At 42.6% G+C, this 18,369-nt stretch overlaps 1 protein-coding gene across 2 annotated transcripts in view; it reads left to right on the top strand.

Annotated features, from left to right (window-relative positions):
- The window catches only part of LOC128664166 (protein mono-ADP-ribosyltransferase PARP12), a 380,066-nt gene that overhangs the window by 217,736 nt on the left and 143,961 nt on the right, over nucleotides 1–18,369 (top strand). For both annotated transcript variants that reach the window (XM_053718923.1, XM_053718922.1), the window contains exon 9: nucleotides 7,540–7,660. In XM_053718923.1, the coding sequence (XP_053574898.1) occupies nucleotides 7,540–7,660 (121 nt within the window). The remainder of the gene's footprint in view (nucleotides 1–7,539; nucleotides 7,661–18,369) is intronic.

Here is an 18,369-nt window from a genome sequence, read left to right as displayed (position 1 = left end):
GCCAATGCATTCCATAGATATTAAGTTGCTATCTAGGAATGTTTTGTTTCTTATTGCTATCTCTTCTGCTCTGAGAGTTTTGGAACTCTTGGCTTTGCTGTGTGATTCGCCTTACCTTATCTTTCATGCGGATAGGGCGGTTCTTCGTACTAAATCGGGGTTTCTTCCTAAAGTGGTTTCAGATAGAAATTTTAATCAGGAAATTGTTGTTCCTTCTCTCTGTCCCAATCCTTCTTATAAAGAACGTCTGTTGCACAATTTGGATGTTGTGCGTGCTCTAAAATTCTACCTACAGGCGACCAAGGATTTTCGCCAGTCTTCTGCCCTGTTTGTTTGTTTCTCAGGAAAGCGTAAGGGTCAAAAGGCTACTGCTACTTCTATTTCCCTATGATTGAGAAGTACATTTCATTTTGCTTATGAGACTGCTGGACAGCAGCCTCCTGAGAGAATTACAGCTCATTTCACTAGGGCTGTCTCCTCTTCTTGGGCTTTCAAAAATAAAGCTTCTGTGGAATAGATTTGCAAGGCTGCAACTTGGTCCTCTCTGCATACTTTTTCCAAATTTGATACTTTTGCCTCGGCTGAGGCCTCTTTGTTTAAGTCTGCTTGTCTTGTTCTCCCACCCTGTTCATTCTGTGTCCTCTAGCTTGGGTATTGGTTCCCACTAGTAATTGAATGATGTTGTGGACTCTCCATATCCGGAAATAAAGAAATTTATCAAGTAAGCATACATTTTGTTTTCAATATAGTAAGTACAAGGTGAATTGAATTTTCAAAGGACTCTTCTCTCCATATCTTAGGAAAGAAAACAAAATTTATGTTTACCTGATAAATGTCTTTCTTTCCAGATATGGAGAGTCCACGACCCCACCCTTTTTTAAGACCGTTATTTTTTACTAAACCTCAGGCACCTCTACACCTTTGTGTTATTCCTTTTCCATTTTCCTTCGGTCGAATGACTGGGGATTATGGGTAGGGGAGTGACACTAAACAGCTTTGCTGTGGTGCTCTTTGCCTTCTCCTCCTGCTGGCCAAGAGTAATATCCCCACTAGTAATTGAATGACGTGGTGGACTCTCCATATCCGGAAAGAAAGAAATTTATCAGGTAAGCATAAATTTTGTTTTCAATATAGTAAGTACAGGGTGAATTGAATTTTCAAAGGACTCTTCTTGTTTGTTTGTTTTTTGCATTTTCCATACAGTCCCAACTTTTTTGGAATTGGGGTTGTATTTATTTTTGTGACTCATTTCATCAGTTGATGGTTGCTGATGATCCAGGTAATTGCTAAGGGCTCATATGCTTTTTTCTTACCACTATCGCTCTCAGAACATATGAAATCAAGTAGTGCATTGTGGTCTTGCGGAAGAGCTGCCAGATAGCAGAACCTTCGGTGAAATGCTTTCTTTTGCAAATGAAAATGCTGATTTCTCATTAAACCTAATAACCTTATGACTACATGAACTGGGAAACATAGTTAAGACATGTTGACTAGAATAGCAATACATATATATTTGTTGAATAAATAATATATCCACTGCTTTTATAAAAACTAAATACATTTCTCCAACATAGGTGTGTCCGGTCCACGGCGTCATCCTTACTTGTGGGATATTCTCTTCCCCAACAGGAAATGGCAAAGAGCCCAGCAAAGCTGGTCACATGATCCCTCCTAGGCTCCGCCTACCCCAGTCATTCTCTTTGCCGTTGTACAGGCAACATCTCCACGGAGATGGCTTAGAGTTTTTTAGTGTTTAACTGTAGTTTTTCATTATTCAATCAAGAGTTTGTTATTTTCAAATAGTGCTGGTACGTACTATTTACTCAGAAACAGAAAAGAGATGAAGAATTCTGTTTGTATGAGGAAAATGATTTTAGCAACCGTAACTAAAATCCATGGCTGTTCCACACAGGACTGTTGAGAGCAATTAACTTCAGTTGGGGGAACAGTTTGCAGTCCCTTGCTGCTTGAGGTATGACACATTCTAACAAGACGATGTAATGCTGGAAGCTGTCATTTTCCCTATGGGATCCGGTAAGCCATGTTTATTACGATTGTAAATAAGGGCTTCACAAGGGCTTATTTAGACTGTAGACTTTTTTTTGGGCTAAATCGATTGAATTAACACTTATTTAGCCTTGAGGAATCATTTATTCTGGGTATTTTGATATAATAATATCGGCAGGCACTGTTTTAGACACCTTATTCTTTAGGGGCTTTCCCAAAGCATAGGCAGAGTCTCATTTTCGCGCCGGTGTTGCGCACTTGTTTTTGAGAGGCATGGCATGCAGTCGCATGTGAGAGGAGCTCTGATACTTATAAAAGACTTCTGAAGGCGTCATTTGGTATCGTATTCCCCTTTGGGTTTGGTTGGGTCTCAGCAAAGCAGATACCAGGGACTGTAAAGGGGTTAAAGCTTAAAACGGCTCCGGTTCCGTTATTTTAAGGGTTAAAGCTTCCAAAATTGGTGTGCAATATTTTCAAGGCTTTAAGACACTGTGGTGAAAATTTGGTGAATTTTGAACAATTCCTTCATGTTTTTTCGCAATTGCAGTAATAAAGTGTGTTCAGTTTAAAATTTAAAGTGACAGTAACGGTTTTATTTTAAAACGTTTTTTGTACTTTCTTATCAAGTTTATGCCTGTTTAACATGTCTGAACTACCAGATAGACTGTGTTCTGAATGTGGGGAAGCCAGAATTCCTATTCATTTAAATAAATGTGATTTATGTGATAATGACAATGATGCCCAAGATGATTCCTCAAGTGAGGGGAGTAAGCATGGTACTGCATCATTCCCTCCTTCGTCTACACGAGTCTTGCCCACTCAGGAGGCCCCTGGTACATCTAGCGCGCCAATACTCCTTACTATGCAACAATTAACGGCTGTAATGGATAATTCTGTCAAAAACATTTTAGCCAAAATGAACCCTTGTCAGCGTAAGCGTGGCTGCTCTGTTTTAGTTACTGAAGAGCATGACGACGCTGATATTAATATCTCTGAAGGGCCCCTAACCCAATCTGAGGGGGCCAGGGAGGTTTTGTCTGAGGGAGAAATTACTGATTTAGGGAACATTTCTCAGCAGGCTGAATCTGATGTGATTACATTTAAATTTAAATTGGAACATCTCCGCATTTTGCTTAAGGAGGTATTATCCACTCTGGATGATTGTGAAAATTTGGTCATCCCAGAGAAACTATGTAAAATGGACAAGTTCCTAGAGGTGCCGGGGCTCCCAGAAGCTTTTCCTATACCCAAGCGGGTGGCGGACATTGTTAATAAAGAATGGGAAAGGCCCGGTATTCCTTTCGTCCCTCCCCCCATATTTAAAAAATTGTTTCCTATGGTCGACCCCAGAAAGGACTTATGGCAGTCAGTCCCCAAGGTCGAGGGAGCGGTTTCTACTTTAAACAAACGCACCACTATTCCCATAGAGGATAGTTGTGCTTTCAAAGATCCTATGGATAAAAAATTAGAAGGTTTGCTTAAAAAGATGTTTGTTCAGCAGGGTTACCTTCTACAACCCATTTCATGCATTGTCCCTGTCACTACAGCCGCATATTTCTGGTTTAATGAACTGATTAAGGTGCTCGATAGTGACTCTCCTCCTTATGAGGAGATTATGGACAGAATCAATGCTCTCAAATTGGCTAATTCTTTCACTCTAGACGCCTCTTTGCAATTGGCTAAGTTAGCGGCTAAGAATTCTGGGTTTGCTATTGTGGCGCGCAGAGCGCTTTGGTTGAAATCTTGGTCGGCTGATGCGTCTTCCAAGAACAAGCTACTAAACATTCCTTTCAAGGGGAAAACGCTGTTTGGTCCTGACTTGAAAGAGATTATCTCTGATATCACTGGGGGTAAGGGCCACGCCCTTCCTCAGGATCGGCCTTTCAAGGCAAAAAATAGACCTAATTTTCGTCCCTTTCGTAAAAACGGACCAGCCCAAGGTGCTACGTCCTCTAAGCAAGAGGGTAATACTTCTCAGGCCAAGCCAGCTTGGAGACCAATGCAAGGCTGGAACAAGGGAAAGCAGGCCAAGAAACCTGCCACTGCTACCAAGACAGCATGAAATATTGGCCCCCGATCCGGGACCGGATCTGGTGGGGGGCAGACTCTCTCTCTTCGCTCAGGCTTGGGCAAGAGATGTTCTGGATCCTTGGGCGCTAGAAATAGTCTCCCAGGGTTATCTTCTGGAATTCAAGGGACTTCCCCCAAGGGGGAGGTTCCACAGGTCTCAGTTGTCTTCAGACCACATAAAAAGACAGGCGTTCTTACATTGTGTAGAAGACCTGTTAAAAATGGGAGTGATTCATCCTGTTCCATTAAGAGAACAAGGGATGGGGTTCTACTCCAATCTGTTCATAGTTCCCAAAAAAGAGGGAACGTTCAGACCAATCCTAGATCTCAAGATCTTAAACAAATTTCTCAAGGTCCCATCGTTCAAGATGGAAACCATTCGAACTATCCTTCCTTCCATCCAGGAAGGTCAATTCATGACCACGGTGGATTTAAAGGATGCGTATCTACATATTCCTATCCACAAGGAACATCATCGGTTCCTAAGGTTTGCATTCCTGGACAAACATTACCAGTTCGGGGCGCTTCCTTTCGGATTAGCCACTGCTCCAAGGATTTTCACAAAGGTACTAGGGTCCCTTCTAGCGGTGCTAAGACCAAGGGGCATTGCAGTAGTACCCTACCTGGACGACATTCTGATTCAAGCGTCGTCCCTCCCTCGAGCAAAGGCTCACACGGACATCGTCCTGGCCTTTCTCAGATCTCACGGCTGGAAAGTGAACGTGGAAAAGAGTTCTCTATCCCCGTCAACAAGGGTTCCCTTCTTGGGAACAATTATAGACTCCTCAGAAATGAGGATTTTTCTAACAGAGGCCAGAATAACAAAGCTTCTGGACTCTTGTCGGATACTTCATTCCGTTCCTCTTCCTTCCGTAGCTCAGTGCATGGAAGTGATCGGGTTGATGGTAGCGGCAATGGACATAGTTCCTTTTGCGCGCATTCATCTAAGACCATTACAACTGTGCATGCTCAGTCAGTGGAATGGGGACTATACAGACTTGTCTCCAAAGATACAAGTAAATCAGAGGACCAGAGACTCACTCCGTTGGTGGCTGTCCCTGGACAACCTGTCACAAGGGATGACATTCCGCAGACCAGAGTGGGTCATTGTCACGACCGACGCCAGTCTGACGGGCTGGGGCGCGGTCTGGGGATCCCTGAAAGCTCAGGGTCTTTGGTCTCGGGAAGAATCTCTTCTACCGATAAATATTCTGGAACTGAGAGCGATATTCAATGCTCTCAAGGCTTGGCCTCAGCTAGCGAGGACCAAGTTCATACGGTTTCAATCAGACAACATGACGACTGTTGCGTACATCAACCATCAGGGGGGAACAAGGAGTTCCCTAGCGATGGAGGAAGTGACCAAGATTATTCTATGGGCGGAGTCTCACTCCTGCCACCTGTCTGCTATCCACATCCCGGGAGTGGAAAATTGGGAAGCGGATTTTCTGAGTCGTCAGACATTGCATCCGGGGGAGTGGGAACTCCATCCGGAAATCTTTGCCCTAGTCACTCAGCTGTGGGGCATTCCAGACATGGATCTAATGGCCTCTCGTCAGAACTTCAAAGTTCCCTGTTACGGGTCCAGATCCAGGGATCCCAAGGCGGCTCTAGTGGATGCACTAGTAGCACCTTGGACCTTCAAACTAGCTTATGTGTTTCCGCCGTTTCCTCTCATTCCCAGGCTGGTAGCCAGGATCAATCAGGAGAGGGCGTCGGTGATCTTGATAGCTCCTGCGTGGCCACGCAGGACTTGGTATGCAGATCTGGTGAATATGTCATCGGCTCCACCTTGGAAGCTACCTTTGAGACGAGACCTTCTGGTTCAGGGTCCGTTCGAACATTCGAATCTGGTTTCACTCCAGCTGACTGCCTGGAGATTGAACGCTTGATTTTATCGAAGCGAGGTTTCTCAGATTCTGTTATCGATACTCTTGTTCAGGCCAGAAAGCCTGTAACTAGAAAGATTTACCACAAAATTTGGAAAAAATATATCTGTTGGTGTGAATCTAAAGGATTCCCTTGGGACAAGGTTAAGATTCCTAGGATTCTATCCTTCCTTCAAGAAGGATTGGAAAAAGGATTATCGGCAAGTTCCCTGAAGGGACAGATTTCTGCCTTGTCGGTGTTACTTCACAAAAAGCTGGCAGCTGTGCCAGATGTTCAAGCCTTTGTTCAGGCTTTGGTTAGAATTAAGCCTGTTTACAAACCTTTGACTCCTCCTTGGAGTCTCAATTTAGTTCTTTCAGTTCTTCAGGGGGTTCCATTTGAACCCTTACATTCCGTTGATATTAAGTTATTATCTTGGAAAGTTTTGTTTTTAGTTGCAATTTCTTCTGCTAGAAGAGTTTCAGAATTATCTGCTCTGCAGTGTTCCCCCCCTTATCTGGTGTTCCATGCAGATAAGGTGGTTTTACGTACTAAACCTGGTTTTCTTCCGAAAGTTGTTTCTAACAAAAACATTAACCAGGAGATTATCGTGCCTTCTCTGTGTCCGAAACCAGTTTCAAAGAAGGAACGTTTGTTGCACAATTTGGATGTTGTTCGTGCTCTAAAATTCTATTTAGATGCTACAAAGGATTTTAGACAAACATCTTCCTTGTTTGTTGTTTATTCAGGTAAAAGGAGAGGTCAAAAAGCAACTTCTACCTCTCTCTCTTTTTGGATTAAAAGCATCATCAGATTGGCTTACGAGACTGCCGGACGGCAGCCTCCCGAAAGAATCACAGCTCATTCCACTAGGGCTGTGGCTTCCACATGGGCCTTCAAGAACGAGGCTTCTGTTGATCAGATATGTAGGGCAGCGACTTGGTCTTCACTGCACACTTTTACCAAATTTTACAAGTTTGATACTTTTGCTTCTTCTGAGGCTATTTTTGGGAGAAAGGTTTTGCAAGCCGTGGTGCCTTCCATTTAGGTGACCTGATTTGCTCCCTCCCTTCATCCGTGTCCTAAAGCTTTGGTATTGGTTCCCACAAGTAAGGATGACGCCGTGGACCGGACACACCTATGTTGGAGAAAACAGAATTTATGTTTACCTGATAAATTTCTTTCTCCAACGGTGTGTCCGGTCCACGGCCCGCCCTGGTTTTTTTAATCAGGTCTGATAATTTATTTTCTTTAACTACAGTCACCACGGTACCATATGGTTTCTCCTATGCTAATATTCCTCCTTAACGTCGGTCGAATGACTGGGGTAGGCGGAGCCTAGGAGGGATCATGTGACCAGCTTTGCTGGGCTCTTTGCCATTTCCTGTTGGGGAAGAGAATATCCCACAAGTAAGGATGACGCCGTGGACCGGACACACCGTTGGAGAAAGAAATTTATCAGGTAAACATAAATTCTGTTTTTTTGTAGGATTTCAAACCGCATAATTTAACCTTCCAGTGCCTTCATATCTGTCACTGTAACCAAGAGTGATCACAGGATCCTTTTAACTCTTTATGTTGTTGGCCTTACAGAACATAAAACAGCAATCAGCTTCCATATCGTCAGATGACCTGGAGACTGTATACCTTGCTAATCCAAAGGATGTATGTCCATTCCAAGCTGGGTCACAGTCATACGAGATCAACTTTAAAGGTACTGTCACAGAGATTGTCATAAGAACCAATATATGGAGTCATTTTAATGATTTGATTTTAGTTCAATCGATGGCTTATTAATTGTGTTTTAATGTAAAAATAAGCCATCTGCTCCATAATGAAACAAAAAATTCTTCCACTGTACAGTTTAAACATTAAAATGACAAGGAAAAACAAAATATAGAAACAATCCATTATAAAATCACTTCCATGAAAGGGATGCTGCCAGCCCGGGTCTCTCCCCTTCGTGTAATGGTAGCACTTCACTTCCCAAGGGGTTCCTTCAAACTTACCATTAGAATAGAAAGATCTGAAAAATCCACTTTATTCTTCATTACAGATGTTCAGCATCACCTAACAGGAAAACTTTAGAACAACTCAAGATGTGTATAAATAAACTTTTTTTTAAAAAAATCAAAACTCAGCTAAAAGTTAAAAGCTCTTCGCGTTTTGGCATATAACTTGTCTTTTTTAATGTATTTTATTTGCCCTGATTAACTAGAATGTCTTTTAAAGTGTGGCTAAAATGATAAGCTAACATAGCTACCGACTGCCCCTTTTATCGACAGCCAGCTCCTATTCTAACCAGGATTCAGCTCCATCGAGTTTTGCGCATGCGTTTTGGAGCGCATGTGGATCAATTTATCATGCATGCTGTTCATTATAATATGAGCTTGGCCGTCAGTTCACATTCTATAACTTGGATTAGGCAGGGCCGATCATTTTCAAGGGACGAAAAAGTTATATTTAAAAAAGAAAATTTCAATCTTTATCACTTACAATGATCAAGAAATGCATTTCTGGTACAGGTGGGTTAGAAATTGAATTTGACTCTGACCAACCCTTTAAAGAAGGTGTTAACTGTGTTTCCTAATAACATTTTGATTCTATTTCCACTTGGCTTCAAGATTCTAATAGAGCATACAATTAAAAAAAAACTTTTGCACACTTACTCCTACCACACATGTGCAAGAGTTTACATTTCACAGTGTACACACAAGTATTCATATTTTTAGTATAGGTGGTGGTTTTAACAGGCAAAAACAGCTAATCCAAATAAAAAAAATAATGGTAAAGGAATTATTTGTATACAATTTAAAAAACACACCAGCAAGTAAAATTGATCATTGGGACATATTTAAAGGCAGAAAATGTTATAGTACAATGTCCCATTGATTGTTCATGAAAAGATCATCAGTCTAAAACTGTATATGAGTTTATTATTGATGACCAGTTTACCTGGGTTTATCTATCCCCAAAAAAAAAAATCCAGCCTGGAATTATGAAAGAAGCACAGCTGCCCTAATTACAACTGTCTAATTACAACTGGCTTTGCTATATACTAGCCATATGTCTTTATATCTGTCCCTAACTGACCACAGCAAAGATAAGATAATTATATTCAGAACTTTTCAATGGAATGTCCCTGGTTTGTACACAATGCAGATTTTACAAACAAAATCTTATATGCAGACCTTTTGGCAGTGCACTGCTTAATTAATCTTATATATTTTATTTATATATAAATATATATATATATGTGTGTGTGTTTGTGTAAAATAAATACTTAAATTCTCTTTAAGGTATGGTAAACTAATTTGTGATATTGTAGATCAAATTATCTACTCATGTATTATCATACAGTAGACATAAAAAAAACATGATCCAGACAGAGAATATAATTTCTTTCTTAAGACACGGTGAGTCCACGGAATCATCAATAACTGTTGGGATCATCACTCCTGGCCAGCAGGAGGAGGCAAAGAGCACCACAGCAAAGCTGTTAAGTATCACTTCCCATCCCACAACCCCAGTCATTCTCTTTGCCTTCAGTGCAAGGAGGAGGTGACATTTAGGTGTCTATAAGATTCTTCTATCAAGATTTTTTTTATTTTGAAGCCAGAGCAGGCTTGCTCTGATCTTCCCTGACAAGCTGGGTTTAGCTGTACTCTACGTTAGTCTCTTCAGTAGGGCAGTGGTGGCTTTAAAGCAGTTAGGTACTTGTAAGGTGGGCCTTGCTGTGTTTTCCTATCACTTTGCTGCCCTAGTACAGAAAGCCAGAATAGGTTTATTCTGATCTTTCGTTCTTTCTACAGGCCTCTGTGGGAAGCGGCATCCTCTCCTGCCGCAAAAGTAGTAAATAAAAGTAGTAAATGAGTACAGCACCTGTTGGTTCCTTAAAGCAGGTTTTAGTTCTGTATGATGCCCGTGGAGAAAGGGTTACTGCCACCCTTACAGCAACATAGACAAATGGAATCCACAGCACCAATTAGGTAAAAGAAAATACCTTTATTTTCACATTACATGCGACGTTTCGGCCTTCACAGCCTTAATCATGCATACCATATCCTCTCCTGCCGGGTAAGCTGTCCTCCTGCCGGACGGCTTGATCCAAGTAAGTGCTCAGTCTTCTTTGTTTTGGGGGACTTGCACTTTTAAAGAATTTGACTGCATTATTCTGCAACGTTTTATATCCTTGGGAAGGATATTTTTAAGGCAGGACGCAGGCACTGGTGACTAGGAGGGGTTAATTATTGCCCTGACTATTGAGTTCATTAGGGGTTAATTAGGATTCCTGCTTGAATCTGCATTATGGATTTGTTAGTTTTTTAATTCTCGATAGCTAACTCAGTCTGTTAAAGCACTTATTGCTGCTATGTGGGTTACAAATAGTGCGAGCGTGCTCTTTAGTGAATGTAATGAGCAAGGCTTTTATGGGCTTCAGGACTTGTTCAGGGTTTATGGTCTCTAAGTATGTCTCTGCACAGTAACACTGTGTTTTTTTCCTGTATTGTCGGCTAACAGAATAAGGCGCGGGATTAATGCGCTCTTCATTTCTGTTCCGACATGTGTGTTACTACTAGGAATAGCTCCTGCGTGGCTTAGTAAGTCCCGCCTTCTGAGAAGCGCCATTTTCGGCTCTACCTGAGCTGGTCTGTAGCCACGCCTACTTGTTGCCAATAGAACGGAGGATGTTTCCTTAAGTACATCCTTTCTGTGGAGGCTATTTTCTTCTTAAACGGGAAGAGTCCACAGCTGCATTCATTACTTTTGAGAAATACAGAACCCGGCCACCAGAAGGAGGCAAAGACACCCCAGCCAAAGGCCCAAACACCTCCCCCACCTCCCTCATCCCCCAATCATTCTTTGCCTTTCGTCACAGGAGGTTGGCAGAGAAGTATCAGAAGTTTGAGATAGTCTCTTATGGAGGGTAGTACTCTTTGCAATGGGACTGGAGTTTTAAGTAATCCTATCAGCCTCTCAGTGAGAGCATGGATGAAAGTTAGAGTCCGGAGATGCAGGGAGAATTTTCCTGTGAACCCGTCCCGATTAACAGCTCCTTGGTAATCAGCGTTGACGAGTTTCGCTGCCTACCTTTATTCACTCAAGTCCATGTCAAAAGCGAGGCTACTATCTGTCACACTTGAAGTGCCATGTTCCTGTTCCACGGCGTAGATTCCAGTAAGATCGTTTCATTTTATTTCGATATGTGAATGTTATGTTAACGAAACAAGGTAGGGTCCCAGTGGGACTCCTTTTATCTTAAAAAAGTAATCATGGGTTAATATCTCCTGAGTGGGGTTATTGAACAGGGGGGACTTTAATCATGTTTGTTATATGGTTTTATCTGCAAATAGCAAAGTGTAGCAATACCTAGGCTCACTGCTTTTATGGAACATAACGGCCTTATTCTCGAGATTGCGCGCCCTTTTCTGTGACTGGCACGGTGCACCTCGTGGCGGGTGTGGTCACGTTGTTTCTCACTTCCGTATGCTGACTGTGTGTGACCGAGAGAGTCTAGCTCGTGGGTTGTCTGGTTCACAGGAGGTGGTGAGTGCCCCAACCATTGGGGGTGTTAAAAGGGTGCCAGTTAGTTTTTGTCATTTTTGTAATCCCAAGATTATGGAGGATTCTGATATGTTGGACCCGGATTGCTCCAATACGGAGAATGTGTCTTGTGATGAATATAAAATGGCCCGGGTTATCAATGCCCTTCAGTTATGTTCCGATTGCCGTTCAAGAGTACTCTCTTCCCCCAAATCAAGGAGGTTAGAGTGCGTTGAGCCATCCGCCTCCGAGGTTTCTATGTCCGTGAGGCACATGCTCCAGACCCTTTCTCAGCTACGCAAGCAGGTATCCCTATGGCCTTTACTCCTTCTCCGGAGGGTGGCTTGTTTCCTCCAGAGGTTACGGCACGGTTCCGCATGGCCATTTCTATGGCGCTGGCTCATTTATATCTCCCAAGTGAAATGTTTCTAAGATATTGCCCGTGTTCTGTTAACCAAGACCCGTTGGGCGTGGGATCGCCTGATTCAGTTTGGGCTTCTGGGGAAGTGTTGGCCTCTGAGGCTTCAGGGGCCCCAACCTCGGGGCCAGGGTCTTTCGTTGATCCGGCGAGAGATGATTTTGCCTTCCGTTATAGGCTGGCACGTCTTCGTGTTCTTTTAAGGCATGTTTTGGTGATGTTGGAGGATCCCAACCCTAGTGGACCGAGGGATCCGAAACCTTAGATGCTGGATGGCAAATTAGCTATGACGTTTGGGGATGAAGCCAATCTCCGTAACGTCTCTGTTTTATTTTTTCTTTATGTTTCGGTTCCAGTTCTGAGCTTGGGTGAATGGGGTCTCTGATCGGCTAGTCCCGCTGGCGTTCTCATTCACCTTGGGCGTTCACCCGAGGGGTGCTGCCTTCTTTTTATTTTTGATCCGGGTGGATGTGTTTAATTAGTTTTTTCTTAAGCTCATGTCAGAATTTCGTTTTTGAGAACGTTCTTCTCTGGAACTGATACTTGCGATTTTGTGGTCGCGTGAGCACTTCCTCAGAAGTTGCGCACTTTTTGAATAATAGAATTATGTTTTCTAGTTCATTTATTGATCCTTCGGGTCGAATTTTCTTGGACCTCGGGCAGTTCTGGAGTGTCCTTATACCAGGCTGGTACTGGTCAGACGCTTTTCGACTGTTACCTGGGTTCATGTCACCCTCATGGTGCTGATTAATCCAGTCGGATTCTGAATGTAACTTGGCCTATTGCTATGGACTATGGGCTCGGATCCTATCGAAGTATGAGGCCTACGGTTTAAATACAACCCCTCTGAATGGAGGGCTGTGAGTGCCAATCTACGGTTGGCTGTTTCGGGCTACTCGCCTGGGATATGGATCTGTTTTTGCAGATGTCATCATGGTTCTTTCAGGTCCCTGGGGACTCAGAACCGTCATTTCCATTCCTTTAGAGTTAAGAGATGCGATTGACCTATGTGGTCTGGTGTTCCGAGTTGTGAAAAATTTGCTTCTTCACTCGAAGTTCTCCAGGTGCTGACTTTTTAACCCATCGAGCATTTTCTTGCGGTTCCAGCCTTGGGTAGATCTTCTGGTCTGGAAGCGCGGGCATGGCCTTCTTCCTCTGCTCAGAGTTGAGTTACTCTAAGAGGTGGTGTGCAGGGGTTCCCTGCCTTCTGTGGGAAGCTGCGAGGTTCCAGCTTTTACCCTGTAAAGAAAGGGTTTTCTTTTTTGAAGATCAATCCTACAAAGATCTCTGGCTGTTGTCTCTTCCATCTTATACCCTTGATCTGACCACAGTCTTTGACGTTCGGGTGTTTCTATGTCCTCGTTGCAACTCTAGCCTTGGGCTTTACAGTGAAGAGTCGAGGTCGGTCTCAGACAGTCGCCCTTCTGGAGTCAGTTAGTTGACCATTTATCCTCGATGTTCTGTTAGGGACTTCGTGGAGGGTGCCTTATGTCTAACTCTCTGGGATGGCGAGCAAGGTCAAGGGCTCTCATTAACCTTCGGGTGTTGGTTGCTACCTTTCCAGTGTGTGTAACACGTGTTATCGCCTGTCTACGATATTCTTAAACTGTTCAGGAGATCTTTCAGACTCCTGGGTTTGAGGCTGTTGCTAGATCGCCAAGTCTACGGACTTTAGATGGTGCACTCCTAATCGTAGGAGGCAACTTAGGGTTCCTCTGGAAGTTAGATCTTTAGATCGATTCCGTTTTTCGAGGACCCTGGCCTAGGTCCATGTCTCTCCCTAGAGGAGTGTGGACGGTTCGGTATCACCTTTGGTGTTGTGGTCCTTTGTACCTCTCTCAGAGGGGGCGGGGCTTTGTTTTCCGGACCTATCTGCCTGTGGTTTAGGCTCTAGGTCTTCCTGATTGGTCCCTACTGGTCTTCTGGCGCATTTGATGTTCTTGTAGACTCCAGGTGTCTTCAACTGGGTTGGCAATATGGCCGAGAAGTCTTGCCCCTATGGTAGGGTGTTTCCGTTGTTTATGGGCAGAGTTACCTTAGCATTTGATGTGTCCCACGACGACTTAGTGGTAAACTATGTTTCCTTGGAAGCTGTAGGTCAAGAGCTCATCAAGCTGTAGGTCAAGAGCTCATCTCCAGCTATGGTTATGTACTCTTCATCATGCAAGTCCTACAATTATCCTTGCCTAACACAGCTTTATATGGCGACCTGTTGGGTCCTGTTTTTCTTGCCTTGTAAGGGACTTTTCCCTTCTTGCATTTTCAGAATTCTGGAAAGGGGGATGCGATGTAGTGACTGGTCCCTCCGTTCCTCCAGCGGGAGGTTGAGGGTTTGATCCCTACTGAATGTTGGATTCTGATATATAGATGTTGTGGGTCTGAGGGCCCTCTTCCCTTAGGAAGTGTTCCTTTTTGGGGAAGACAGCAGTGTAGGGGTCTCGTACCCGTGTACAATGCCTATCTGAATAACTGTAGAACGCCGTTTGTAGTAGTGGTCAGAGGTCTATCCGGGGGCTTTTCTCCTTGTTGACCCTTCCTTTCTCTTCCAGAGGTCTGGGACTCTTGTCTTCGGTCTTTAACTAGCCTTGGGCTGGGACCATTACCCTGGAGGGAACTTCGGGGATCGGTTACCTATGTAGTGTTGACCGTTTTTCTTCCAGAGTCAGTCCTCCCCTTTGGTGGGAGGATTTTTGATGTCCTTCCCTTTTCTACTGGCATCTGGTACTGGGAGGGGATGCTCATGGAGCCCGGTCTTCGGAGGGCTGTGAGCTTTTGGAAGGTTGAATACTATTATAAGGTGGCGCAAACTAATGCCGATTTCCACTCTGATAACCTAATAGTATTATGTATTTGTGTATATATGCACTCTAGAGTATATATTGAGTTAGGGTAGGGCGAAGTATAGTATATGGCACCTTATCTAAGTGTAAAAAATCTTACCATAGTATGCTTTCTCAGATATTACTCAGGTTGTGAATTCACTATAATATTTGTAGGATGTTTATCTTATTCACCTTGTTTTGATTCATTTTATGAAATATGCAGTATGCTGATGATAAATAAATAACTGATAGTTTAATTAAATAGTAAAATACATATGCGGATAAAAAATACAATCTTAAAAAATCCTTTTTTAAGCACCGGTGTCTAAATTTGATATCACTATAGATAAAAAAAACAAATTACAATTGTAACATTTATAACCTTTGTAACATTAAATCACATAGGCATGCATATTGCTACATGAGTAAATGTCTCTTTTTTTCTAAAACTCTCGTATAGAGTAAGTACTCTGTTTACTTTGGTTAATGATTTCAAGGATTTTTTACAATTGTTCCACCAAGGCTTATGTGGAGTTCTTCACGTCTAGATTTGTTAGAACATAATATAGTAAGACTTTGAAAAAAATTGCGGTTTACGGCTAGGTTGATGTAATTTTATATTTAAGTGAAACTTCCTAAATGTGTCAAATCGTCTTTGTTAAAAGGTTCAGCTGAGCAATCGTGAGTAGCTGTTTTTTTACTACTAGTATGTACATACGGTTTTTGTGTTGCTCTTGATTTATTTTCCGTTAGGTCTCCTCCGGGTTAACAGTGCACTGTTATAATATTCACCCTTTTCAGACTGGTGAATCCGGTAGAGCGCTGTGGCTTCCAGCCTCTGTTTACCGGTTGTTCTGATGGCTCTCCTCTTCAGGTGTTTGCCACTCCTTGATTACATGCATCCACGGAGGCACTCCCGTTCTTATTCTTGATTAGCAGATGTTTACAAGTGCTCCAACTCGGCTGTTTTATTTCGCGGGCAAATATATCAGGAACCTTGCATCTTTTAGCTGATTGTATTCATCTTTAAAGCCTCCGAATAGCAGGCTATCACTGTCCTCCTTCCGTTTAGTGGACAGTTTGTAATAATCAGGTTTCTACGCATTTCGGCATTCAGCCTTTCTCAAGATACCTGATTTGATAGATCTGCTGCCTTTTAAAACCGTTTCATAACCGCCTTCTTTTCTCTTGTAAGGTGTATCCAGTCCACGGATCATCCATTACTTGTGGGATATTCTCCTTCCCAACAGGAAGCTGCAAGAGGATCACCCACAGCAGAGCTGTCTATATAGCTCCTCCCCTAACTGCCACTACCAGTCATTCTCTTGCAGCTCTCGACAACATAGGAAGTAGCTAGAGAGATGTGGTGAATTTATGTAGTTTATCTTCAATCAAAAGTTTATTATTTTCAAATGGTACCGGAGTTGTACTGTTTTAGCCTCAGGCAGAAAGTTGAAGAAGAGTCTGCCTGTGGTTTTTGATGATCTTAGCAGGTTGTAACTAAGATCCATTGCTGTTCTCAAACATAACTGAAGAGATGAGTTAACTTCAGCTGGGGGAATGGCGTGCAGGGTCTCCTGCTATGAGGTATGTGCAGTTTAAATTTTTCTAGAGAAATGAATATGCTAGAAAATGCTGTTAATACCGGATTTATTTAAGGTAAGCCTGATTACAGTGATTTAATAACGACTAGTATCATGCTTGCTGTAAAAGGTAATATTCTTATTACTTTCTCACATTACTGAAGTAACGTGTTTAAACGTTTTTTTCTACATATTGGTGATAAAACTTTATTGGGGCCCAGTTTTTTCCACATGGCTGGCTAGATTTTGCCTAGGGATAGTTTTTTATGGCCCTCTCACTGTGAGTACAGGTTGGGAGGGGCCTAATTTCAGGCCTAAATCGTGCAGTAGTTTTTGCAGCTTGAGACTTCCAGCTTCCCTGAAGGAGTCCCCTGAACACTTAGGACCTCTACAAAGGGTTTTTGTGCCTTCAAAAGTCGTTGTATGGGCAGGTAGGGCCACATCAGAGCTGTGGCAGTTTGTTGTGACTGTTAAAAAACGTTTATATCGTTTTTTTGATCCGGTTTTGAAACTAAGGCGTTAATCATCCATTTGCAAGTGGGTGCAATGCTCTGTTAGTCTATTATACACACTGTAAAAATTTCGTAAGATTTACTGCTTTTTATCACTGTTTTTCAATTTCTGACAATATTTGTTTCTCTTAAAGGCACAGTACCATTTTTATTTTTTGCTTGTTTACATTTATCAAAGTGTTTTCCAAGCTTGCTGGTCTCATTGCTAGTCTGTTTAAACATGTCTGACATAGAGGAAACTACTTGTTCATTATGTTTAGAAGCCATTGTGGAACCCCCTCTTAGAATGTGTACCAAATGTACTGATTTTACTTTAAGTTATAAAAATCATATTCTGTCTTTAAAAGATTTATCACCAGAGGAAACTGACAAGGGGGAAGTTATGCCGACTAACTTGCCCCACGTGTCAGAACCTTTGACTCCCGCTCAAGGGACTCCCGCTCAAGTGGCGCCAAGTACATCTAGTGCGCCCATGGCGTTTACTTTACAAGACATGGCGGCAGTTATGGATCATACCCTTACAGCGGTATTGTCCAAACTACCAGGATTACAAGGAAAGCGAGACAGCTCTGGGACTAGAAAAAATACAGAGCTCTCTGACGCTTTAGTAGCTATGTCCAGTGGCGTAGCGTGGGTTGTCAGCGCCCAGGGCAAGGCAAGTATTGCGCCCCCTAACCCATAGAAGCAGGATCATATTTCACAGAGCAGAGTGTGAGAAGGCAGATTTTTTTAGCGCCTTTGTCTCCAAAGGCTAATGGATAGCCGTGGTAACCTGTGCACTTGTGCAGCTTTGCAGGGGAAGTACAAGCTATGCTAACATCAGAATGGAAGACAGGGCTGCTGGATTTTAGCTTGTAGCTTTGCTGCTGCAGCTGTTCTGATTTAAATACAAAATGCAGGTTTCTTAGCTCAGCACATTACACTGTGCAGACCATGCATAACAAAGCCAGGCATGTCATGTCTGGCTGGCAGTAAGCAAGGTAGTTACAGTTATTGAGTGAGGGAAAACCATTGCTCTGCTTACAATGAACATTACATGCATATGTATTTATGTGTAAAAACCCAGCAAACCTTTTCTCAAAGTTTAAGGGCTCTAGCTGCATCCTGCAAAAATTGTAATAGATGTCTGTATCAGGAGTGAGACTTTCAACTGCTGAATATAAAGCACATGTATCACTAGCAACCTGCAGGGGGAGAAGATCTGTGCTGTGTTATGTAGCGTCCCTGACAGCTAATCAGCCTTCAGTTTCCTTTTTCATAAGCATGCATACACAGAAACACACACTACAGCATGCCATACACACATAAATTACAGATCTTATACAGTAGACACATGTGCACAGTCTCAAATACTCAGCAACACACATATGCTGCAGAGTATACAAATATACACACACACACAACATACTCACACATGTACACAGTCTCAAATGCACAGCACTACACACACATATACCAAGTCTCAAATACACAGTACAAAAAAAAAAGGGAAAATGTGTGTTTCTCTATATCTTTGTAAACTACAGATTGTAACATAAAAAAGG

The sequence above is a fragment of the Bombina bombina genome, chromosome 6 (assembly GCF_027579735.1).
Source record: "Bombina bombina isolate aBomBom1 chromosome 6, aBomBom1.pri, whole genome shotgun sequence".
Lineage (NCBI taxonomy): Eukaryota > Metazoa > Chordata > Amphibia > Anura > Bombinatoridae > Bombina > Bombina bombina.
This window is presented reverse-complemented; position numbering and strand designations above follow the sequence as displayed.